This window comes from Ischnura elegans, assembly GCF_921293095.1.
Source record: "Ischnura elegans chromosome 13 unlocalized genomic scaffold, ioIscEleg1.1 SUPER_13_unloc_4, whole genome shotgun sequence".
Classification (NCBI taxonomy): Eukaryota; Metazoa; Arthropoda; class Insecta; order Odonata; family Coenagrionidae; genus Ischnura; species Ischnura elegans.
The window spans coordinates 612,988-640,275 of NW_025791660.1; the positions used below are offsets into that span (position 1 = coordinate 612,988).

General features: G+C 36.7%; 1 protein-coding gene across 1 annotated transcript in view; it reads right to left on the reverse strand.

Annotated features, from left to right (window-relative positions):
• Positions 1-6,819: 6,819 nt before the first annotated feature.
• LOC124173117 overlaps positions 6,820-27,288 on the reverse strand; it is a 31,768-nt gene continuing 11,299 nt past the window's right edge. The window contains exons 4-5 of the mRNA XM_046552631.1: positions 9,253-10,710; positions 6,820-8,369 (exon numbers count right to left, since the gene is read on the reverse strand). Of these exons, the coding sequence (XP_046408587.1) occupies positions 8,364-8,369; positions 9,253-10,572 (1,326 nt within the window). The 5' untranslated portion in view covers positions 10,573-10,710 and the 3' untranslated portion in view covers positions 6,820-8,363. The remainder of the gene's footprint in view (positions 8,370-9,252; positions 10,711-27,288) is intronic.

Consider the following 27,288-nt stretch of genomic DNA (forward strand, 5'->3'; position numbering starts at 1 on the left):
CCATAAGAGATATTCATTCCCCATTGAGAACCCATAAGAGGTATTCATTCCCCATTGAGAACCCATAAGAGATATTCATTCCCCATTGAGAACCCATAAGAGGTATTCATTCCCCATTGAGAACCCATAGGGACAATATATTCCCCATTGAAATTTAATGGGGAACATCATTCCCTATAGGTTTTTTCAATGGGGACTAATGGGTAATTTTTAACAGGGCAATATCAGATATAACCATTTAAGAAGGCAGGAAGTAGACGGCCTCCTATGTAAGAAAAAAAGAAAGTAACGAAACGCCAAAAATTATATGCATTGTTCAGGATATAAGGTGCTTCGGGGTAACTGGGGCATGGGTAGATTATTTGCGTATTTATAGTAATTTTAAGTTTATCAGGTTGGCACACCTACTTGTTCTTTTGATCATTGAAAAAAATGCCTTACCTCATTTGCAGCTATTTTTTGATTTTGGGCTGCTGTGGAATTTTAGTGTGGAGATTTTTCATAGCAACGACCTGTTGTCTCTGTTAGATTTTCTGGATTTCTTTGTAATGTTGTGTGTAATTCCAAACTATTAACAACTTTAGAAAAAACGTGAAGGTTGATTCTGTTCACGTATATGTTGTTCTCACGTACTTTCTGTGGGTTTTGTAATAGGGGTGTTCCAGTTACCCCAAAAGTCCTTAATAGCTGGAGTAACTGGTGCTTCATGGACCAAGTTACCCCAATAGTTAATATGAATGAAAATGACATGGAAATACTTATTATATAAATTAACCTCACTAATCAATAGCTTAAATATTCCTTCGACGTAATCTTTTTGCTCAACTGTAGATAATGGCGGTAAGTACAAGAAAACTCAGGAGGGCGCTGGACTAACCTACTCAATTGAAGGTCTTGAAAATTTTTTAAACGATGTAAAATCGGGAACAAAACTACTCGTGGGCAGCCTTGTTTTACCGCATTCCTAGGAGTACTGTACAACGACATGTCTCTGGAACCCTGCGGAAATGACTCACATCTCAACGCCCAAGTAAGGGTTATGGCGTTTGACTTCCTATTTCTCTGCTGCTGAGGAAAAGGAATTTGTCAATGCAATAAACGTTATGGAAAAAATGGCTTTGGACATCATTAGCAAAAAAAAGTGAACAAATCGCGTTCACCTAATATATTGTCAAAAATCGTTGAGAAAGGAGAGGGAAAAGGGGTACAGATCATCACCTGCTTGTAAGAGCATTTCTTTCGGTAAGGAAGTGGCTGAGTGATATTTTTACAATTTGTGCAAAACAGATTATTGTGTTGTAGTGACTTTTAAACCTTACCTGCGAAGGAAAACTTCAACACCTCATACGTCACCATCCAACTCCAAGCTAGTTTCATTTGACGTAAAAAATCTCTTTACTTCTGTACCTGTACAAACAACTTTGTTACTTATTGAGAGACCACAGTATTAAAATCAGTGTGTCTTGTGAACTTCATTGTCTAATGGAACAGCTTGCCAGCCAAAATTATTTTTTGTACAATAAGAATATTTATCACCAAACAGACGGCCTTGCGATGTGGTATTCCCTTTCACCTGTAATAGCCGAAATATTTACGGACAATTCAAAACGCCAATTATTTGATTCGGGAATTCTATCTCATATAACATCTTCTGGTACCGCTATGTTGACTACATCATTTGCCGCTGGACCGGAATTGTCAGACAATTAGATAATTTTCTGAATCTTTTAAATCCTCGAGATCCTAATATTACCTTCGTAGTAGAAATAGAATCCAAAAAGCACAAACTTTCTCGATCTCTCCATATCCATAGTTGATGACAAACATGAATTTGGTTTATACAGAACCCCTTGTTATGGTGATACAATCATTCCGAGTTACTGATGCCATCCAACCTCCCAAAAGTTATCCTCCTTTCATTCTATGTTACATAGATTGGTCAATCTACCTTTAAATGCAGTCAACTTCAATTGTGAACTTTCCACAATGAAATCAATTGCAATTTCAAATGGCTACAGCTTTAATACTTAAACTAAAATCCTTCAGAGAAAGTTGAAAACGCGAGCTATTTCACAGCTTTGCTCCCTTCCCCCATCACAGAGAATTCTAAAAATTGGTGCCGGTCATTTTTTGTGGTAGACCTTTCCAACAGGCTTGCAAACAAATTCCCCAAAAATAAATTCAATGTTTCTTTTTACAACCCTTGCACTCTCGGTGAAGCTCTGTGTCGTAACAAAGACAAAATAGAACCCATCCATCAATCCGGCATTGCCACTTGAGCATAGCAATTGTGAATCATGCCACTTGAGTTTCATTGGTCGAACAGGCAGAAGTTTTATTATGAGAATGAAAGAACATAGAAGGTGCAGGAAACTGGGATGAAACGTCACTTATCGCCAAACATTTGGTACAGACTTTTCATTCTTGTCATTTTCAACCAGAATTTTCTCCACCCCTTCAGTAACGGCGCAAGGCTTGATTTTTTAGAGCAGTTTGAAATAGTACAAATTTATACAAATATTCTTATTAGATATTAGATGTTCCCGTGGACATACCCCGTTAAGACGGTCTAAGGCTCCGCTACGCGGTGTCATAAAACGTCCGTTTTCGCAGTAAAATCCTGGGGGTGAGGGATCGGAGAGTAAAGAAGGATAGGGCAGGTTCTAAATTTTCATCCAATAGGATGAAACCAACCATTCACTGGGCCCTTGACAAAAAAGCATCGCCAAGCGCTGACACAGAGGCCATATAGGTTAAGCCGGTGTCCCACGGTCAAATTTGCATCAAAATAATTGTCCAAAAATTTTGATGCAAATATTTTGATGCAACTGGACGGGGGTGCCCCACGATGCATATCATTTGGACGAAAAGGAAAAGGAAAAACACGATATTTATGTAAACAAATTTGGAAGCTTATGGAAATGAAGGATTCTGTCTTTTTTAGCAGGCGACATTGTCTGAACAGGCCTCTTGAACATTAAAGAGGCGAAAAAAAGAAAGCAGAAAGAAGGCTGAACTTGGCTGGAAAGGGGGTATGAAAGCGTTGGAATAAGCATGCTAAACATGATGGAGAAGGAGTTGGTCGCCGATGTTCCCGTATATTATCGATAATAACTGACGATAAGTGAGGATATTTGCTTGTCCCTTATTAGCAAGGCAAGGGCAGAATAAAACGGCAGGATATAAACGTGAGGCAGTTTATTCCCGCGGTGAAAATATTATTAATAATTAGATGGATATTGTGGTTGAGAAGATGCTATGAATAGTGCTGTAAACGTGCATTTAAATCAAAATTTTCCTCTCCTAATCTAGCAGTTGCTAAAGACCAATTTTTGCTCATTTTTACTTTTAGGACCACACCAGGCGATGAAATAGACGATCACGAACGTATATATAAACTAAACCATTTAGTATTCAATACAGTACTAATGAAAAAACTCAACCGGTTACGATATTTTCAGGTATTTATCTAGAGGTTTACGATAACGCTAATGACCTGAAAAGAAGGAAACCGGTTGGGTTTTTAATGCATACTGTGTGGAATACAGCAAAGTTTGCCAATGAGCATTTTAATTAATAAAATATATATTATGGACACAAAAATAAACTTTGTTGTATTCCACACAGTATGCATTAAAAACCCAACCGGTTTCCTTCTTTTCAGGTCTTTAGCGTTAATTGTATTGTATTCGATCGCTTCTCAGAACGACTTCAATCGCGTTTTGGTAATCGCGTTTGGAAGTAAATACGATAGGCTGCATGCTCTGCTAATGGGAAAATCCACTACTGGCTTTCCTTTTTTTCAATCCGAAGTGGCAAGAGACCCGTTTCCCGAACACATGCCGGACCTTAGGGACGTGGGAAGTGGTCCTTAGTCGGGACCTTTTGTTATCTTAACTTGGTGCACCACCCAACTTGAGTTTATTGCTTTCCTAGGGGCGGTCTGACCTGCAATTGAAGCTACACGTGTTAATAGATGAGGTCTTTACCCTCCACCCGTCTCCTTTTGGACGGTTTGTATTGCAGGTCCGCCGCTAGCATGCATTTTCGCACAAAATCTAAACATTTCACATTCTCTTTACGGGGTCCAACCCTACCCCTACAAGTTATCTGGGGGAATGGCCACATTTCCATGGCTCTTCTTTTTAACTCCGTCCTAATAGCGGTCAAAACATTTTGGTACCCTTCAGTTTCTCCTTTTCTGTCGATGTGAACGCATACCCATTACTAATTGAGAAGTCCTATTTTGGCCACAGTTTTTGTGTTTAACAGTGATCTCACAAAGAAGTTATAGTGATGTGATAACTAAAAAAATGTGATTCAGTAATTCATTAGTTCCTGACAACCACATAAATAAGGATTATTGATCAGGTATACTATGTTGCATTTATTTCCGTTTCTAGCTTCCGTTTTTTTAAATTGGTCTGAGACGAGGCAAGCACTATTTTTCATATTTTCCCTTCTATTTTATATTTAAACTTTGTAGAAAGAGGACTGCTGTGTAGCTTTTTACAAACCTGTGTAATTATTGTTGACTGTCAAAAATTTCTTGGGCATTTACGCGGCGAGAACTGCACGGAAAAATGCTGGAGAAAAAGAAAACTATAGTTGCTCGAAAAAGGAATTTGAATGCATATCTAGGGGGTTGTTTCAGCTTACACGGAGATGAAAGGCAAAACTTGAGCTTATTAATTTTTTGAACATGAAATTTTTTTATTCCGACGAGAGAAGATGGCGAGCTAGTTCACGATCAATCTCTTTTTTTTAGAGGAATGGCAACTGGTTGAACAAAATTGTTGATTTCCCTTATGTATTTCGCAACCTTCCAAGCACCTCGGGTTCGTATTTTCCTAGTATTTTAATGGTGACATGGGGTCCCCTGGAATATTGTTCTAGTAGTCTCATTTTTTAACAGGTACATCCGATACACAAAGGGGTAGGCCAAGTAAACAATTCACTGACGTTACTACGCGCTCCAAAATTAGGAAAACGAAGCTGCTTGAAGTCAAGTAATTTGCAGGAGTAGAAGAAGAATTAATCTTTCAATTCTCAACCATTTTGAGATATCTGTCTTGCGGATTATTGATTGATCCGGTAAAATTTAAGAAGTTCTGCTTAGATACAGCGTAAAATCTTTTGAGACATTATGGATGGTTTAACATGCCACACACGGAGCACAAAGTGCATACATGGTGCAGATGTAATCGAGTCGGCTCTTCTTCCTATTGAAGAACTATCGGAGGAGGCCCAGGAATCTCGCAATAAAGATATTAGAAAATACCGCGAGCATTACGCGAGAAAAATATCTCGAATTCATACGAATGAGGATATTTTCCGGTGACTGATCCTGACATCGAACCCTTTTATTAGCACATTAGGAACTGACTGAACAAATGTCGGGGCCTTAAAGATCTTTCGCAGGAGGTTCGTGATCTCTTGGTCTTGCTAGAGTCTCAAAATTCTGCGAGCGAATGCGAAGAGAGGGATGGGTGGGATTGGGAAATATCTGATGATGAATAATTATCATACATAATCCGTAAAGTTATAAATCATTAACCATGCTTATATGAGAATAAAAGAGTCACTTAAATACTATTTTGACATTTATTTAAAAATTACTTTAGTCCATACAGAAGAACCTCACGAAATCTGGAAATTGCACCTCTTTAACGTAAGTCAATGAACCCAACAACCCTCTTGTTAGCCTTTTTTGTTTACTGACTAATTTCAAAGATCATTAACTCATACTTCATAACTACTTATCATTTATTTTCATGTTTTATCATGATTTGCGTTCGTCTATGCAGTTAGCGTTACGATTTGCCATATAATAAGTTAAAGTTCCAGGTATCGCCTAAAATAATATTTTTTCGTGAAAATAAATGCAGAAATGAAAGTAGCATGCCAAAATACGTATAGAGTGCAATTTTCAAAGACATCCAACGAAAATCTGATTTTTGTCCAACTTTTTCGCGATCCTGGCCACTGAGCGCCGCCTCTCCTCCTCTGCTCTCTAAGGCCGATGTAAACATCATCTTCCTCGGGGACTGACAGAGTTGGAAGAGGGGGAGCGGGAAAGAAAGGGGATAGGCGATGTGACCTTGAAGAAAAAGACCCTCTCGCCTCTGGCTAGCTACTATCGTGCCATCTTCCTGCTTTTTGAGAATTAAAACTGTCGATACGATTTCCTCCTATGCCGTGAGCCCTCTATAATATACTTACTCTATGGTACCACCAATGCACTATAAGATGCAAACCCTCAACCATTAAAAATGAGTTCAATCCTTGGATTAGGACATCCTTTTTTACTAATCCTATTTATGTGTTAAATCAAATTATTATTGTTTCCAATCTCAATTCATATCTCAGGTTTACAAAATTGAAATATTTTGTCTCAGCTTTCATCAGCGATAGAATATTTTTTCTACAGATTCTGACGTACTACAAATGATACTAATTTCTAGGCTGAAAATTACTGACACTGAGCTTGCACAATATTATTTTATCTGATGAATGATTTGCTATGATGGATAAAACTTAACAACAATTAGCTGCACACATTAATAAATTCCAAGTTAAACGATATCACATTCAATACAATGCAATTTATTGAATGTGCTACGCTAGATATTGCATCCATCTACAGAGATAGGTCCATAAATATCAGAAGGAATAATTCATCAATGCATAGTTATTTTCATAGATACCTAATCACTATCCTGCATTAGTAATTGCAAATTATAAATTGCTATTAAAATGCAAAATATGTAACTTTGGACATGACTATGAAGTCACTATAGAGATCAAGAAATTATAACATCACTTGAGATTCTTTAATGAATAAAATATATTACACTCACATCACTTCGAACAATTTTACAAAATGTTAATGGTTTATCTGGCTATGCCAACTGCTATTTTGTAACACAGGTATTACTATAAAGATCAATCCGTGAATATCTTTTTAAAAAATCCAATTATTAAGAGGACATTATAAAAATATCAAACACATGATATGACCAACAAAGCTAACTTTTCTTCACAAAACAAACAAAATGTCATTTGTGCCACATTCCTGATACTTCCAGGTAGCAGAAGGAAGATATATATAGCTTAACAAAAGTTAGTATTACAGAAGGAACTGATTGAGCAACATAATAAGGCTGAAAATGAAAAAAATAGAGTAAAATTGTGCAAAATATGAAAAAATAAAGAAACCAAATGCATTCATCCAATGAAAGATTCGACGAATAAATAGCCATTATAAACAATAGGCCCTGCAATTGCAATGACTCCCAAAGGATGATGGTATCTCAATGGCAAAAAAAGGAAGGAGCAAAATTTAATGTATAAAGAATAGGTACCAAGTTAAACCATCAGGTTTGCTCTACTCCTTAAAAACCAAAGTAGCACTTAAGAGGGTTAGGAGACATTTACTATTGCTCTTAAAATAGCAAGGCATTCCTTCCAGTAAACTGAATATTATTATGTCGAAAATTTATATGTACATGAATGAAGGTAATGCTCCTCTGTAACATCATTGAATATTGAAAAAGCAGACAGGAAATTAGATAAAAATGGACAATGTAAACTAATGTAAAGGAATAAAATAAGATAAATTTTTAAATTACTTAACGACAACACTTCTTAAATGTCTTCCAACATTAAAAAAATCCAAATTTAAAGAATTACATCAAAACCTTTGTGAAAGTATGACTGAGGAATGCAGCATTTAATTCTGTGTCAAGGATTGCATTACAAACCAGGCCTTTGAACTTAATATTTGACGAATACATTGCCCTACTTAATATTATGCTCACAGCATCAGAGTTGCAAACTACACGGAAATGTCTTGCAAATGCATGGGCCAAGCAATGTCACAGAAATCAACCAAAACAAATCAATATTCACTGTAGGGTTATACAAACATGAGTACATCAGGCAAAATATAATCTTGACAATTAGAAAAGAGCAGCATATGTTGCAAATTGATTTGTGTGTATGATGGCTTTCAGCGACATAATGAGTAAGATTACATTGCTAAGCCAAATGGTGCATACCTTCCAAAACACCTTGCATACATGAGATCAAAATACAAATGTCCCGAAACTAAGAAAAGACTGATTAAATGATTTGTCTACATACAAGATTACGACAAATATGAAGTCAATAAAAACAGGTGACTGTTAACATAAGATTGCTGTATCATTTCCTGGAAACACAATACTAATTAAGTTGACCCAACTGTTTAAAGACAGAGGCTAGATGAAAATCTAATTAATATAAACAAAATTCTCTTTTCAAGACTGGCTTCATGATGTCCTCACCATGACCAAGTCATGTCCAAATATATCAGGCCAAATTCATCTCTGAAAGAAAAGAGTATAAATTAAGTGATTCAAAAATGAAAAACTTACACAATCACAATGCAAAGTTAACAATGGGTCCAAATTCATAGTGAGATAAGAAATTACCCCCTTGCGCAAAACAGCAATGGCAATAATGAAACCAAGAGTTGCACAATATCTTCAAACTAACCTCCGTACTAAAAGAATCTTTTATTTTACGAGTCAAATATATGGGAAGAATTTCACAACTATTTGGAATTAACGTATGTATCACTAGATTGATTTTGCATGGACTCAATGCTCAAAAATCTTCCACTTCCTTAAGTTATATTAGATTCAACTTCAATATATATCCATTGCATTGGAGTTGTTGCTTTTGAAGTCACTATTTTACACTTATGATATCTAAGAGTATACAATTGCTACATGTCATCTTTTGACAAGAAATCTGCAACTCGGAATATGGAATAGTAGGATGTTTAACTTAATTGCTATTTAATATGATAAAACTGCTATACTTTTCTACCTTTTAAACAAACTTTAAATTACACAAAAATCACAGGACGAAATTGTATTATGTGCCACATGTTCCAGGTCACTACCACATGCCAAACATCTCCAATAAATTATGAGGTTTTATTTCAATTATTCAATACTGTGGTGACATTTAAATTAAAGCACAAATATTCTATACTTGGATAATAGTTTTTAATCTCTTTTACCCATAGCAATGAAAAAAAGACTCCAGAGTAATGTAAAGGCATGTATTTACTCCATTTCTTAACATTGTTTATGCTAAAGCAGGGAATAAAGGAAGGCGAACTGATAATTGAGGAAATAATTGGTGTTGATGGAATATACTGAAAAGGGAAGTCTAAGTATGAAAAATTGAAATAGGACTCACCTCCACCTTGGCTAGCAATGTTGGCATCACATTGTTAGAATACAAAGGGAGGAGGATAGGGGCTTGCAGCTGCAGAATAGATCTTCCTTCTGTGGATCCATAAAAAGTGATAATACGAGGGACAGCAGCTGCGAGGTAATTAACTCTTGCTAACTGTGTCCTCCGTTTCAATGCATCCCTGATTAGCCAATCTAATTCCTCACCCCTCTTCCTCCCCTCCTCCTCCACCTCCTCTAGAGCCCTCATCCACTCACGCTCCTGTTCAGCATCTCCCTTGCTATAAGGTCTCCACTCGTTATCAAACACTAATTTCAGAGATAATCGTGAGAGGGCCCCGGCTAACCTAGCACATATGTATTTCTCACCATCACCAGAACAATCCTTAGCAGCCAAATATACAATCTCACTCTCAAAATCATAACCGGAATACCATTGACTCCCGTTCCTTCCATCTAAATCTACAAGTTCCTCCTTCATCCGTCCTATGCACTCAGATTCAAAATCCACCATCACCTTCACCCGATCATCACCACTCAAATACTTAATAATACAAGCAGTGCAGTCATCTTCATCATACAGCCTCTCATAAAGACAACGCATTAAATCTACTCCATCTCCAAACACTATCATAGTCCTACGCAACATTCTGTCCACACACTCCTGCCTAGCTTTGGCTGGATCAGGTAGAGAAGTTTCCACGGAAGACTCCCCTCCTAGTCCAAATTTAATTGATGTCACATCCTCTGCAGTTGACGTCATGGCCTCCCCCAGGCAACGCAGCTGTGTGTCACATCCACCAACTTTCGCCTTTAGTTCCTCTAAGGATGAGCTCAGCTGACACACAAGAGATTTCATCTCCTGTCTCAATGTATCCACAGAGGACATCAGAGATTCAATATCACACTCTGGGCTTGCCATGGGTGTGAAATTGTCAGTGCTCCTACTCGAAGATGCTTCCAGGCGACGCAATGTCACTTGGTCCCTCCTGTGAACCAATGTTACCAACTTTAAAACCAGGGAACGGTCCACATCTTCAGGGAAACGTCGCACCATCTCCTCAGCAGAGGAAAGTGCATTCCATTGAGTGTCATCCACGAGATCTGGATCAGCCCCTCTTGCCAGCAGCTCCTCCACCCAATCAGCCTTCCCAAGTGTCACCCCAACATGCAAGAGAGTTTTTTTCCGCATGTATTGTACATCCACATCTTCCAGCATATCAAGTAGCTCTTTATTCTGGAGAAATGAACCAGTCACTAGTCCTGCAATGAGCCTCTCCTCGACTAATTCCTCCCAGTTGCTAGCAGAAATGTTGTTCGCCATTATTGGAAACAATAAAGTAATTATTTGAGGGTTTGTTGGACTTAGCAGACAGGAATTTGCCGATAGAAAAGAGGTCTGGTGGCGATAGTCAGCCAGGAGTAACACACTCAGTGTTGGCACGAAAGGATGAAATATAGACTGAAAGGAAACAGAATGAATATGAAATAATAACTTTAGTAGTTGTCAATAGCAGTGTTGGAACAATAAAACTTAACATTATTTTGACAAAAGAAAAAACAAAAATACCTGCTCCTTACATAACCTAGAGTAATATATAAATTGGCATCACACACAATCATTGTTTCCAAGGCAAAATAAGAATTCTGCTGGAGACCAAAACATATTGGGCTATGAAAAAGACTTCCACAAAATTTTGAACATGCAAAAAGAGGGAGTACTCAATGCCTTCTTAAGAATGTGAGCCTTTCTATTGAATTTGGTATAACCACGTAAGCGGAGGCCTATCCATTCTACGGTGGTTTGATTCTCTTCCCGCCAAAAATTATCAATTAATCCAGTGTGAAGTGAGGAACTGTTTACCGTTCCAGTTCTTTCCTCCAGTGAACAACTCTGCCTATGCTGCATGCCCATCTATATCTTTACGTCACAATTGAGTTAATGCACGATTGTGACACCAAGTTGCATTCTGCAGGATAACATCTCTCCAAGGTCCCTTGCTCAAGTAACTTACGAGCAAGGTCTCAGAATGCCTCTTCTTTGAATGTCGAGGAATTAAGCGTAATCACGTATATTAAAATCTTCACTCTGAAGCAATTTTGCATTGGGATTATATGTATGGGAGAAGAGACAAGAAATTTTGACAAAGTATTTGTTGCACATGAATCCTTAAAGAAAACAATCATACTAACTTCATTCTACAAACCTCTGGCTTTACAGTGCTTTGAACTTCGTTATCCCAAGAGTTTACTCAAACTGTTGCACCAACAGGGCATAGAATATTGAGGAAAGCATTGCAATACTGAACTGAAAACAGACTACTGATTTCTCGGAAGTGACACAAAAAAGTGCTTTTTTTCTGCTGTGAGGAACTCTATAAGAGTTTTTCCTTAAAGGGGAGAAGAAGCATAGTCCATGACACATCGCACATGCAGCTAATGGTTTGGGGCCAGCTGAGTTGGACGCCATGGAAATGGTAGTCAAAATTAACCTAATAGTCAACTGCCCGAATGTTTATGGAATATAGTAGTTGAATTTCAACAAATAAATAAGCGTGCAAGTATTCAATAGCCATGCCACATCCTATGAACCTAGTGTTAGGTATTGCAAAGTTTTAAGATCAGAAAAATGTTTAAAGTGTGTGTGTGCAGCATCTAGTCATCCGTCACTGGGACTTGATCCATGAAACCTCCAATTCGTAGCATGATACTTCACCCACTACACTACCAGAACGATTGGGTTACAAGGTAGTTTCAATGCCCGATATGTCGGCTGTGTCAACTGATGACCGGACAAGAGTAGATTCATTCTAGGTGAGACGAGGGCAAAGCATCGGAGAATATTGCGAAGAATTTGTAGCTGGATCTTTTGCACCTTGTCATGATGCGAAGGGCATGATTATTTCCTCGGTATACAGGATATATTGCTTTTAAAACTCCCGGTTGTATGAGAGCATTACGAGGGCAAAATTTTGGAAGACAAGTAGTTAGGTACTGAAATGCTTGCTCTCAGATGCCAAAGAGCTTTGCGTTAATTTCTTCCGCCACTGTACCTGGGTAGAGCAGTTCTCCTTCCAGTCATGGTATGGGGTGCATCGCACAGCAAGTTTCTTCAGAAACCATCCCTTATATAGGTAGCAAAACGTTAACGGCTAATTTTGAATTGACACCAAAAAAATTTTTAAAAGAAATTGAGTTTTTCTGAGAGGAGTGAGGTCATTTTCTTCCACATATTTCAGTAGGCTACTTACACCAATCTACTCTTGGATATGCCAGATGGAGGGATAAATGTTTTTCCAAGAAAACAATGTGCTTATGTGTTCCGAGGGAAGCCAGTGTTGTTCACAGGGCAGACCACCTTAATGTAACCTCACCAGAGAATCAAGATAAGAGGGTAATTACCCCGGTAGAGCAGTTCTCTTTCCAGCAATGGTATGGACTGCTTCCCACAAGATGTGTCTACATAAAACATTCATTTTTTGTACATTAAATTCACAAATTTTTGGGATATGCATTAATTAGCATTTATAGCGAAATTCATTTGTAATAAGCTTGTATTCAAAGGTTGATAAGAGGTTATTAAAAAAGTTTCTTTAATTTTGGCTCGCACCAAAGAACTGAGAGAATCATATTTTATTACATTACAAGGGCTTTTTTCATAGGAGTTAAATCGGATATTTCATCGAATTTCACCGCAAATGTATATTTTGAAAGTGGCTAACAGAGTAACGTATATCTTTAGCTGTAAATCAGTACAATATTGCTCATATAAATTTGCAAGTCAGTTTTAAAAATAACGATTAAACATCTAACATTAGGGTCTCCAAAATGTATTCTAGGTGATGATAAACTCGATTAATATGAACAGTAGAGTTCCATTTAAAATTTGGAATTGATCCACAGAACATCCAGAATGTAATTCTTCTAAATGCAACATGCACGTTTTTTTTACTTGCAAACAAATAAGTGACCATGAGCACCTTCTTTGAGAGAGACATCAAGTGCGGGAATGGGCCCAGATAATCTCCACACGGACAATAAGAAAGGGTCGGACCTCTCGCACCTAGGGACCCTAATGGCACTTGACCGCAAAACCGTGAGAACATGGCCTCCACCATTTTACGTGGAAAAATTCAAGCCGTGGAAACACGGCCTTCTTAAGGAAAGGGTTTAAGTTTAAAGCTGTGAAACTCTCCCTCCTAACAATTTTTTCGATTAAAAAGATGACATTTTTCATAAACTGTAATTTGGTAATTACAAGACAGAATATCATCAAAATCCATTCCTGGGAATGATATTTCCTAAAATTTTCCAAAGAGGGTCCCACTCCTGAGTCACCAGACCATCTTATCTTCCTTGAATACTCCTGTTAACTTCTTATCTCCCCCTATTATCCTATTTATTCATCCTGGAAATTTTCCATCCCTTCTTGTGATTGAATTTAGCATATATGACCACATACACCTGAGTCCCACTGCACGCACAGACAAACAGAAATTATTCAAACAGATAACATCACTGTAAAATTTCAGTTATCTGGTTAACAGGACATAAATTGTGATATTAATTCTTCAAGGTAGTGTCCTGACTCATGTAGACAATCTTTTTGAGTTTCCAAAAAGAGAATGCAGACGAGACACATATTGGAGTAGGCATCACATTATAATTTAATTTTCAAGACAAAAAATACTAATTAAACAAAGTAGAAATGTGTTACTCACAAACATGCAGAATGACAATGCAGAATATTGAATAATACATTGCCTCAGGCGTAACTTTATGGAATAAAATCAGCATGAAAAGTAAAAAAACCTTGGTAATTCCAGATAAAAATCTTGGATTCCACATTTTTTACTTGTTATTCATCTACATACTACCCTGCAAGCCATCTAAAAAATGTTTGGTAGGGGGTGTTATGACAACAGCCATTTGCACATAAAAAGGATATGCTCAAACAAAATAACAACTAGCATTTTATCAAGTTCTTAATGATTTGGGAGAAAAAGGAATATCCATACCTATCTGTTCAGCTAAATATCTCTCTTAATTTATACTTCTCTCAGACCTGCAAATGTAGAGCTCTAATACAATAAATTCCGGTTAATGGGTCCACCAGTTCCTTGAGGCAGCTGCTAAATTTGCCAAATCTTGAAGAACAGAACCCAATGGCTGTATATCCTAGAGTTTTTCCCACTTAAATGGGACAGCATGCTGCTTTATTGGGCCAAGAGTTGGAAACTTTGACTATATTCATGATGAAATTAATTTTTCTACCGGAATAGTTTTTCACATTCTCCTCCTTCAATGTGGTCTTAATTCTCACAAGGAAACCTATAATTACCTTATTCTTAAAGCTCTTGCTGTTTTAATACCCATTAGAGGATTTGGATTCTGTTTCCCAACCATGATGATGATAGAATGAGCCCAGGATGGTGAGAAAGAAGTAGCAACATCAGTGGTGAGGGTTTAAGAGCAGGTACGGGCTAATTTCTCAGGATTACAGGCTGATGTTAAGTGGAGGAGACTGGTCGAGATGAACAATGTTGCATACGAAGAGCTTTTTGTCTGCAATATCTTGCACAAAATTCAACAGATTACCCAACTTTACAACTGAGCTATTGCCATTAGAAAAAGTTTTGAGAGCAGAGGAGTGGAAATTGAAGTAACTGCCCAATACTAGAGAATTTTTGGGCTGATGATATTTAAAATACAGATGAAACGGAACTGAATTACTTTACAAAACCAAATGGCTCTCTTAGTTGATGTTACGTAAGACTAACAGGCTTCAAAAAAGTGAAGGATCATAAGTTTAGTGTTTTTCAAATGGTTCGGGAACTGATTAACAACTTTCATGCTTTCATAATTTCTCCTTATTGGGAAAAGTGCTTAACCTCGTTACTTTAAAGGGTTAAGAATTAGCAGTTAACCAGTACAGTACCAAGCCAATAGCAATGTATGGGCGACTGCGAGCCTCGTTTTGCAATAGTTGACCAGTTAGGATAAAAAATTAGCACAAAAACAAAGAAAGGTTCCCTTCGTACTTGATAACTGTGCAAAAGCTCAAGTGATTAAAAAATATTCAGTTGGAATTCTGCCTCCAAAATCAACATCTTTAGTGCAACCGATGGAAAGGGGATAACTAAAAATTTCACAACACTTTGCTGTGGGAAGTTAGTAGATTGTATTCTAGAATCTTGAGAAGATAACCTAACGTAGCCATCCACCATCTACGAAGTAAGTGCAAAGGCAAATATTCTGCAGGTGATAATGTTTCTGGCTAACAGCTGGCAATATGTCACCTGCCAAACATTCAAAAAAATTTTTTATTGCAGTTTCAAACACTCCAACGCAGTTTACAACATTCTAGCAGAATCTGATAGTGAATTCAAATCGAAATGGTACCAAATAACAAGTCATGAAGAGTTCGATAATAAAGTCTGCAGTTTGAGCAAATAAAAATTGTGAAGTTGATATTGCTGAAACCATTCCATACAGGCAACAAGGTGAAGCTAAAGGTGAGAATAATGATGGAGATGAAATCGCACCTGAACGTAGCGGAGCTACATCTCAGAATGCAAGGTTTATTGAGGATAAAGGCCATATCTTGATTACATCGTCTTGTCTATGTAATAGTTTTTATGTAATAATTTAGTACATGGCATTCATACAGCATCGTCTGAGGGTGTGACAAACAGTTTAAACTAAATTTACATAATTCTCAAAAGTTTTAAATATTTCACTATGCTTGATATGCGGAGGAAGTTTTTGGATAATTTCGCAATAACTATGCCTACAATGTAAGCTTTTCGAATGTGTAATCAATACATCTGCCAGTTGAGAAAATTGGCTTAAAAGTTCACTGATATATGGCATGATTCGGTGGTTGAAGATATTTCTCCCAATTGGAAATATAGTCAGGCTTTCGTCTTTCATATTGTACCATTTATGGGCAGTCTAGCAGACATTTCTTGGCAAAATCACTTGAATTATGCAGATTCCACAAGTGGATGTTCCCCATGCAGCAAATATTTTTGACTACTAGGTGTTCCTAGTTCATTCACTGCAGCACGAATTATATCTTTCTTTAATATTGTGAAAAAACCTAAATGAAGAGACACCAAACTGTCTCCTAACATCATTCTTTGAATCCTGCTACATTTTCACTCATCTATAATTTTAATTGTGGTGTTAAGGCTCCCGGATATCTAGACCAAAAACTACGCTGCAGACGTCTTGGCAGATTCCTTTGAGGCCTCTGTTATTCTATGCACATAACATTTGAATGCTTATTTACAAAAAAAAACATCGTGATTTAAAAATATCGTCGTAATTTTTCATTTCTCGTTTCCCAGTCAGCACAAAAGATATTTTACCCCATTATTACCCAAATTTTACACGGGTAAAATTGTGGTAAAAGATGGGTAACCTGCATGGTAACGGGTAAAATATCTGTAAATTTAAGTGGTAAAATTCGGGTAATTTCATGGTAAAACAGGGGTAAAATTCGTACTTTTTCCGGGTAAAACTTCCCGGTGCGACATCAGAGCCATCTGTGGAGCTTCAAGGTAAACATGACGACACTCCCTCTATCGGTGCTATTGTGAACTAACAGTACCTCATTGCAATTCGCTATAGACATTCATATGCACGATAAATGAACGAAATCGACATTGATATTGAAAAATAACTGTTTATTGAATGACGAAAAGTAACTACATATACAAACACGACATATATTAGGAAATAACCACTTGGTGAAAGAGAAATAATAACAAAAATAAAACCCACACTCGTGAGGACATACGTACTCGAAGAAAGAGAGATGACTGAAATAAATAACAGTTACGTTTAAAGAGGAATTGCCAATTTGATTTCTTTTAAAATAGAAACAATGTTAAACTTAGAACTAATTTCCTTCCGTTAAGCACTTGGTGACAACAGCTCCCACACCGAACTCATAATGGCATGCTTACGAGGAAACAATTCACCCAAACGAGAATCCTAAAAACAGCTTTTCCAAAGTTTTTCACCTGAAATTTTCAATGAAATCACTGTAAATAAAGAGCTCTATACTTTAGCAGAGGTTGAGGGAACCAAATTTCAGTTATATTGGTTATTAAATAGTATATTGCCACACCATGGCGTCACAACAAAAAGTGATGCAACTCTTTTCAACTGAATTATATTAAACTATTTTCAGCATTGCATCAGGTAACTTAGTTTAGTTTACTTCATGCTCCAGTAATAGATAGAAATTATAATTACCAGGCACGTTACATCGGCACTTGTAGTCACGTTCATGTTCCTCCTTCGTTGTTTACTTGTTCACTCCTACGTTACAGTCTACTAGTCGCAAATCGCAGAGGATCCAGAATAGCCAAATGTCAAGATTTGAACTCGGCCTTCCATAAAGTTAAACGGAAATAATTATCCGGTGAAAATTAGTACTCTCCACTATTTATTTACGAAAATAATCAGGTAATTTTTAAGTGATTGAATTTTTGTTAATGACCATAGCCTTTCATCGATAGCGTGTATAGGTATATGAAGTGAAACTATTTGCGAAAATAAATCGAAAATAGCTTGCAAAATATCACTACAGTGTCGCTGTGGTTATATTGAACTTTACTTTTCTTCTTTAAACTTTTCTCAACCTCATACAATGAAATAAATTACTCACTTCATATTTTTTACACTTCGCTGTTGGCAATTCTTCACGCGAGTAATCACGTGGTAAAGAAGGGGTAAAGCTTACTGGGGTAAATTCGCCCCAAATTACCAGAAAATTTTCCGTCTAAATTATCTTTTGTGCTGACTGGGTTTACATACTGCAAAATTGACCACGGAAAAACACTAAATTCGGCTAAATTGGCTGCCTGCTACGGTGTGCATGATGACAGAACCCAAAATTTTTTTATGTTCTTTTTAAACGATTATTCTTTATCTTCATATTAATCCATACCATTTTAATATACTCTTCATAATATCGACACTAAGTCAATCTATGCGAACCTTTGCACGCTATTTTTGCTTTCTCCATGGCAGCATTATTCTCCTGTTTACATCGCCCACAGCCACTGAGCGAGTCTCAGCTTGTGGGAGAAGGGGAAATGGAGGGGGACAATGATTGCACTGAGTCTGTTGCCTTCAGTTCGCTGGCAACCCCCAGCCGCGGAGTAGAATGTTATGCTATTGCTCTTTGCTGCGTGAGGGTCGCTTTTGTATGTGAGATACGTGCTTCGGAGCCGAATTTAACTCTAGTTCAACAACACTCTCAGGGACAGGAATTGATTCACAGTAGACGCGCAGAATGCCACATACTCCTTAACAGTACACGACCTTATTGCTAGAATACTCCTATACCATGGTGATTTTTTCTGTGAATCTTTTGTTCCAATATGATTACAAAAAGACATCAATACAACCATGATCCATTTTTCACATAACTTGCGTGGAGATGTACTTTGTACATTTACTATCGGTAATGCCAGTTTATTCACAGTGGGGAGGATTGCTACAAATGACCCTGTTCAGTTTATATCTGCTTCAGTACTGCATTGTACCCTGATACATCACTTCATTTCGAGAGTAAAAGTTTCCTCTCATCAGTGCAATCTTCCTTGCCATAACTTTATACGAAAAATAAGATCAATTATATTAATTCTGCTAAAAATGAAACATTAGCTTTAGATTTATGAGCATCCCATGTTTACCTTTAAGAAAATTCATAACTCTCAATGCCTTAAATTATGTGCAAAATGTAATTCTTGAAAGTTCGTATCACGTCATAGATAACTCATCGCGTACCTGCGTGCAGAATTACACCCCTGTTTTCTATTACAGAAATTTTCAATTTTTTGCAATTGAAGTTTTTTCTCAGGTGAAAGTCAATAACTCATGGACAACTTGTACTAAGCATGATGCATGGCAATATGTTTGCTTGAGTCACAAAAAAACTTATGCTAATTCTACGGTGCATGCATTTGTCAATTGCCAGAATAATATTAAGGAAATCAGTCTCTTTCAACCCACACTTACGCTCTACGGTCCCTTAAGTAGAATTTTTCAACACCTGACGTCTTTTTTGGCTATTTGAACAATTGAGACGGAAACTTAGATAAGTAAGTTATAATGCATAAGATATGGCAGCATTATCAAATTCGTAATTCCTACATACAAGGTAATGGTCAAATTTTTCAGTGGAATGAGTGTCATTTTTTGGAAACTAAAAAATAGATAAAATATTTTAGGATTAAATCTGTGTCTCTCATCATATTAATCTTAAACAGAATATCATATCGCACACTATGTCATTGAATCAGGGATCCATAATTTTTTAAAGAGGCAACAGAATGCACCAATAAGGAAAAGATTCCGCACTCACGACATCGCTATCCCCGCAACACCGCATATTTTCATATTTTGCTGCATAAAAATGCGATTATTCGATTCTCATCTTCCCACTGTCCTATTCGTCTCTCATCTATCCTTAGACCCTTGGATTTACTACAATTTCGCTCGTAGTGTCATCATTATCAAGTAAGTCTTATGAACCGAAAAAAATGGGCATTAGTTTCAAATAATGTTACATTTTCTCGGGTATCGAGTGAAGGACCTCTGGTTAAATTAGAATGAAATCACTATGACCAATGCTTATTTCTTTTATCCAAATAATTTTATATTTCCCTTGGATTGGAACTACCCAAATAATTTTATTATCTGGGATAGAAGTCATTGGAATGTGTACATGCTTGCACTGGACGCTTCCTCAGAAATGATAAAAGTTCAAATCACGCAAGTGCTAAAACAGAGTAGCTATTATGGGCGTATCTTGAACCGCTTGTTTACATCACAGGGCCTTAGGTCGTAGGCGGCAGAAGACTGACTTGATTTTTGTGTGTAAATTGATGTTGCCACTTAGTTTTCCACCTCTGGCAGCACTTCCTCACTCTAGAATTTTATTCATACACTCTTATTATTAATAAAACATGTGCACCGTCTCGTACACAGTTTTGTATTCACCTGCGAAGCCAATATTTGCAGTAAATATGCCGCAAAAAGCATCTTCTTTAACACTATATTTTCTTACTCATGTCTCAAAATGAAAGCTTTGGTAGAATAAGTTATCGTCTCCAGAATCTCCAGAAGAACATAGGAACATATTCACCATTAAATTAACTTTTTATGCGTACATAGATTATGTGAACATTCACGCTCATTCTAACATTAGCAACAACGTCAACCAACAATAAACCGCCTGAAAATAGCCAAAATGATTGAGTCCGTCTAGCATCGTTACCTATCAATTAATTTGTAGCATATTATAAGAGCAAAATAGTAAAAAGAATTATAAAATTAATTTTTGCGATAGATGTGCTTCATTAGTTTTCACATGAAAAACTTCTGCCGGGAATTGCATTTGAAAAGGGATTTGGGACAAATGGCACAAAAAAATGCATAAACCAAAATGCAAAACAAAAGAAAATACGTTGTACCAAAAAAAATTGTTAAAAAGCCCTCAAAAAACCATTTTTACAAAATACATGTCCCTTCATAAACTTACTGCAACCTCAGTACAAAATGACGGTAATATACTTCCAATATAACAGGATTTGAAGAAAAATATGGCGGATCCATTCGTCAAAAGGAAATCTTAACAATGTGTGCTTGTCCTGTGACTTAAGAAGGGGCCTTAATGCAGAGAGCGGGCTTATTTAATCTTTCATGCCTTATGAACAATGGAGGTGAAGAGATTGCCAATTAACGATACTGCCAGTCAATGTGAAAATAATTGCATTTCTCTCAACTGCCTATCGTGGGTAAGATATATAGACATTGGATGAGTCTGTATTATAACTTTTTGGTTCTCGGTTCCTCTGCTTGGCACTAGGCTTTCCCTCCATTAGATTTCCTCCACAGCCCAGCCACTGTTTCACCAACAAATCTTGATCCTAACAACAGAACATCCTACCACTCACTATGCCTCCCTTATGACCTGCCTTCTAGCGTCATTCAAATACTTCCATCCCAACAACACTCCCTTCACAGCTGACCCTAGGTGCCAAGGCCCAATTTTGTGAAAATGTTTGCGATAGTTAAACAAATAAGACCTTGTAAACAGCTTGATTAGGCTGCTGGAAAGCAGGATCATTGTACTGGAAGGGTAGGAGGGGAACCAGGCTAGGGTCAGTGAGTGAGTGTGAGGATAGGCAATGGTGTTTATTTGTTGAGAAGAAAGACTTGAGATTACAAATACATAAAGACACTGTGGGAGCAATGGCTAGGGCGAGAATGATCAAATTCCGTGGAAATTTGCTTGTAAGTAATTATATACGTCCTCTAATTCGCATTGTCGGGCACAATTAAGAGTTTCATTTAAAATCAATAAATTTATATGAAAATATAAAAAAACCACTAGGCAACTTAATGAAACAAATGCGAATTTGTTATAGTGACTTCAAAAATTAGAAGAGAGAAAAAATATTGAAGACACTGGGACTCACACCCAGGACACCTACAACAGATTAAAGGAGTAGCACCCTAGACTGCACCACAACGGCAATAGTTGAGAGGTAGTAATTACTCAAGGGATGTCGTGCTTCACAAAATCTTTACAAGTGAATATCTCTCGAACAAGGGCCTATGCGGAAGAAAGCCATGACACTTTTTCTACCTTACCTATATAGTTTCAGGAAATAACATCTGCATCCAGTTCTCAAACATCACTTCGGTGATGTCTTCTTGTTAGTGAAAGGACTACTCCTTGTGGAATTGAAAATGGCGGATTTCATTTGAAAAAGATTTTCGAAATAGAGCTACACAGCCTAAAATAAAATACTTATCTTACTTGGATGCAAAAACTACCATACTCATGTAATACAAAACTCTTTATTCAATGCCTTTTAAAACTTAGAATTCTCAATCGAAAGTGATGAAAAAATACTTCTCAGATAACAGGATTTGAAGAAAAATATGGTGAATGACAATTTGTCACATGCAACTCGCACGACATCCGCTCATCCCGTGCTTCAGGAAGGGGCCTTTGTACCCACAGAGAGCGGACTTATCTAATCTTTAGTGCTTTAAAAGAAATTGAACTGTAGGGATCATCAATTTTCGATACTGCATCATTGCTTTGGCAAATATAATCGCAATTCTCTCAACTGACTTTCATGGATAGGAAAGATAGATATCACTTTTTCTTCAAATCGTTTGCAAGATTGAGATATGGGTTCAGGTAATGAAGACTGTTAGGTTCATAATGGGTGGCTTGGCGGGTCGCTAGTTAATCAGTCTGTCACTTGGTGGCATTGGAGTGCACAGTTGTATTGCCCCGGGGCCACGTGCCACTCACTCATCCGGCAGCCAGCATACCCCACAGTTGAAGTGTCACTCTATATCCATGAGTATCTGATATATATATTTACATCAGGCTTGAGTTGTTATGTTATAACATACTATCCCGTGTCCCAACAAAGACTAATGTGCAGAAATCTAACCTGAACACACTGATGCCCTCATAAGAACTGACTAATGATGGACTCAGATCTAAAAGATCTAGATCGCCCACAATTTGCCTATAACATGACTTTATCTCAATGAAAAGAATACCGGAAATTTCGATTGAAGCCGAGTTTTCGAATAGCTAATTAGAAAAGCATCGTTATTCACATTTGCTAATTTTCTATAACTAATACACAAATCGCACTAGATATAATCATGCAATTGACAGACATGCACTTGACAAGTGGTATAATTCAAAATGCGTAAAATTAAGGCGTTTAAATAGGAAGAGGCCTTCATACACACAGAGAGCAGGCTTACCTTAACTTTTGTGCCATAAAAAATGAAGGGATTACCAATTTTTTTTACCGCCAGTCATTGTTTGGGCAAAAATAATTTCAATGCTCTCAACTGGATATAATAGATAAGAAGGATAGATGTTATTTTTTACTCCTTTTCTTAGGATTGTTAGTGATCGTTTGAGAGATTATTGAGATATAGGATCACGAGATGAAGATGAAGGTAATGAATTCTGAGCTGAATATTGGCATGCCTCCCAGTTACCCCCGCAGAAGATGCGATGGAGATTATTTAAGGGTCTTTTATACTTTGGAATAATTCTTCATTTCTTTGAGTCAGCAAGTTTAAACAAAAATTTTAGTGTCATTAAAAGTGGTCTTATATATTTAGAGTTTTCGCCCCTTGTGTTCCCAAACTTTACAACTAATAGCGCAAGAAATCCCTTTAAAGTTCCACAATGCTTAAAAAATCTTAGCCATAATTAGAGAAGAGCATATTATCAAAAATCAGAAGCAATAATTGCTCTAAAAACACTTGTAATGCAATAAGTTGACCATTGATTCACACTATGATGGGGCTATCAATACCTGTGATCAGATTTCTCTGCTTTCCATGCTGGAAGTATGCAATTCCCGTTCCTATCACTCTTTGCAGCTTACGTAATGCAATTCCAATGCTTCAACACATTTCATGACTTCCATTTATTCTTCCAAAAGGACTATTATGGCAAGGAAACATCATTACTCACCACCTATGAGTGATAGTAATGCCTGTTCGCCACATCATTCAATACTTTAAGCATTACCAAAGCTTTACCATTGATCTCCTTGAAGGTCTTTTGTTAATACTTCCATAAAATAGATTAGCCTTTATTAACCTACAGAAGCTCACGAGCAACTTAAGTTGCATCAAGGAAAAAAAATTCTCCTTCCCTCAAGGAAGCTCGCAAATATGCAGGAGAATGACATTTTTGAGGGTTGTTCCTTCTTTTTTCTAAGATATTTTTAGAAAGCGTCCAAGGCAAAGAGATAATGGTGCTTTGCTACGCAGACCCTCTTAAGGCCCGTCGCCGCCAGTTGTGCTTCTGACTCTTCGCTGCTCAGGAGTATATACCATCTGCCCAGCAGAATGCATATTGAATTCGAATACTGCAAAATGGTAAGTAAATATGTAATTCCCTTAGAGTATATTATTTCAAGATTTGGCTGGACAATAATTATTTCATTGATGGTCAATCTTTTGATGTAACTGAAGTTGCTCATGAGCACGTAGTAGTCATAATTTTTGCCTTTCCCACAGAATTTGTATCCTTTGCCTTGAAACATTGAATACCAGTTTAAGTTCTTCCCACGCCATCAACAAGCAGAAAAAAGGTATTTATTATTACTAAATGATTTTACCTAATATTGAGAAATACCATGCTTTTAACGTCTATGACATTTACAAACAAACTTTTGTTATTAACCCATTAATGCCCAGAAGATTTTTTTCAAAAAATTTTACTTTTTTTTCTTAAATTATGATTACACATCATACCTGATGCGGGAAAAAATATTTTAAAAAATCTCTAACATTTGCATAGTACTTAATCCTACACGTATCTTAAGATACATCTGGGCACTTAAGGGGTCGAAAATGCACATTATCATTTAATTGTGTTTATGCACGTTTTTTCTATATAATTCATTACCCATGCCTTCATCAGTAGTTTTTAATACTTGAATTCGAATTATTATGCATCAAATAATATAATTTTGAGTATTATTATAGTATTATAACGTGAACAATTTACATTTGCATTTTGAAATTTTACAGCAGTGTGATACTGTATCCGAGTTTTTTTATACCGTAACCATCCCTGTACAACTGATACATCCAAGTCTCATCTGAAATATTTGAACCACCATTTTTATTCCTGATTGTTGTCCGGTAATTTGCCACGAATTGATCACAGATGTCCACTCCACCCATGTGAGAATTGTAGTCCGCGATCGCCACTGGCATATCGGAAACAGAATAACTAACAGGAGTTTTCATTTTTTTATGTATGCTCATATTAATCAATTCTGATATGAATAAGTTGTCAGCAAATATGTTTGTACCTGGTGGTAATTTTCACTCATCCACTAGTCCTAAAAGTACATCTCTTTGACCAAGATCTGTTCTCTGAAGGTTGGCTACAGCATGATAAAGGTTGACTTGATTCGAAAATACACCATAATTTTAACCATAATCTTACTCGTTTCCCTCTAATGCATTGCTTGCAGGCATATCTACCATAGTAGAGGTTGATTGATTCATTCACCAAACAGTATTCTCCAGGGCTTACAATTATGAAAGTCTAGTTCAAAACTTCAAACTAAGGTTGAAACTTTATATAGCCTATCCTTGCCATCATTCTTCCCATTATAATAATTACCTGCCAGATGCAGAAACCTTAACATTTCTTCAAACCTGTTCCTTCGCATTGAATGAGAAAGTATTTCGATGGTGCAGTCTGGAGATGACCACCGATAAAGCCATCAACTAAGTAGACGGTGACCTAAGAGAAGCAATATTCCAAACACTTCATAAATCACTTCGATTTGTACGTACGAAGAATTTACTAACATTTTTAACAATTATTCATAAAAATTGTCTTCAATTTTTTCTGCTGACAGAACTGATGTTAGAGCTATTTCAGATTTGTTTCACGTCTGCTCCATCACTAAGGTATGTCTTCTCTTCTCAGCGGTAAATGGGAGCCCCTATGCTGTTTTCTTGACTTATATAGCAAGGGGTGTGCAACAAAAGTAACAAAAAAGTATTTACAGAAGAGACGGTTGAAAAGTCTTTAAAGCGCATAATCCTCCTTATGTCAGATATATCTTTCAAAGATTCGAACTTGAATATAAAGTACAGAGTTTTTGGTGATTTGGTACAAAGTTTCTTCATCAATGTTCACCAAAGTTGCTTATTTCGTACACTGATTTCCGGCTTGCAAATTGGATATTATTGCCAGGGGAAAGTTGAACGAGAAACAAAGTAATCAATCCATTCCACCGTCGGCGATACAGAATACAAGTAATGCCATGGCAGTGGCAGATACATAAGGGGGGCGAAGGGGGAGCGCGCCCCCCTCTTACGTGGCCGCCCGCATTGCCTAACAGGGCAGAACTACAATTGTAACTCTTACATATCATAAGAAGGTATTGCCTTGTATATATATAATAATAATAATGCCTTGTTTATAATCATTTCAGATAAAACTTTCCTAAACTTCGCACGTGGCTTGATTATTTTTCATTACGATACAAGTAGAGATAGCTCAAGATATCTTTTGTGCCCCCCTTGAATTCTTTTCTGTATCCGCTACTGTGCCAGGATAGGCAACTTGATATGGCGAGTATTTGCATTCCCAGAAATCCAATACTGACTCATTTTCTGCTTCCAACGAAGGTACTTTATCACAATCCAAATGAGGATGCACAACAATTCTGAGAAAATTCCTGTTTTGCTGTATTTACCTAATTGTTCAATATTATACTTCATGAAATGGCAGGAATATAAAACTGTCTTCGATCTATCACATAATTAGGTTTATAAAATTATTACTTATTCATCTAATCAATAAATAGAATGAAACATACCTATAAGTCAAAACTTGAGTTTTTAGTGCCACAAGTGCCCAGATGTATCTTTAGATACGTCAAAACTTTACTGATTAGTTTTGTGATGAGCTTGAAAGAAAAATGACTCTCTTTAAAAAGATAATATTCCTTATACATTTAAAATAAAACAGGTAAAAACTGGATTCAGATAACTCAATGGTTTATGTGAAAATTTAATTTTCACATGACTATAGCGTAGCGATTTCTGAGTAGTTCATGACCAGCCATGTGTAAGTAAGTATAAAAATTGCAAATATTGGCTTAAATAATCTAAATCACTTGTATACCATTTGAAGACTTTATTCTGTCATATTACGTAAAGAAATTGCATTAACAACAAACCACAGAGTATTTAGGAATTTTTAAAGTGTGACATATCTTAAGATACGTCTGGGCATTAATGGTAAGATACGTCTGGGCATTAATGGGTTAACATTCGCAGAAGCAGTGTGATTTGCACTGAGGGCTGTTTTTGCTTAGACTGTTCGTCTATTGAGACATTCTTTTAATATGTAAGTTCATTTAACGCGTTATTTATATCATATTCATTTTATGATTTTCCATACATATATAAACTAATATGATGT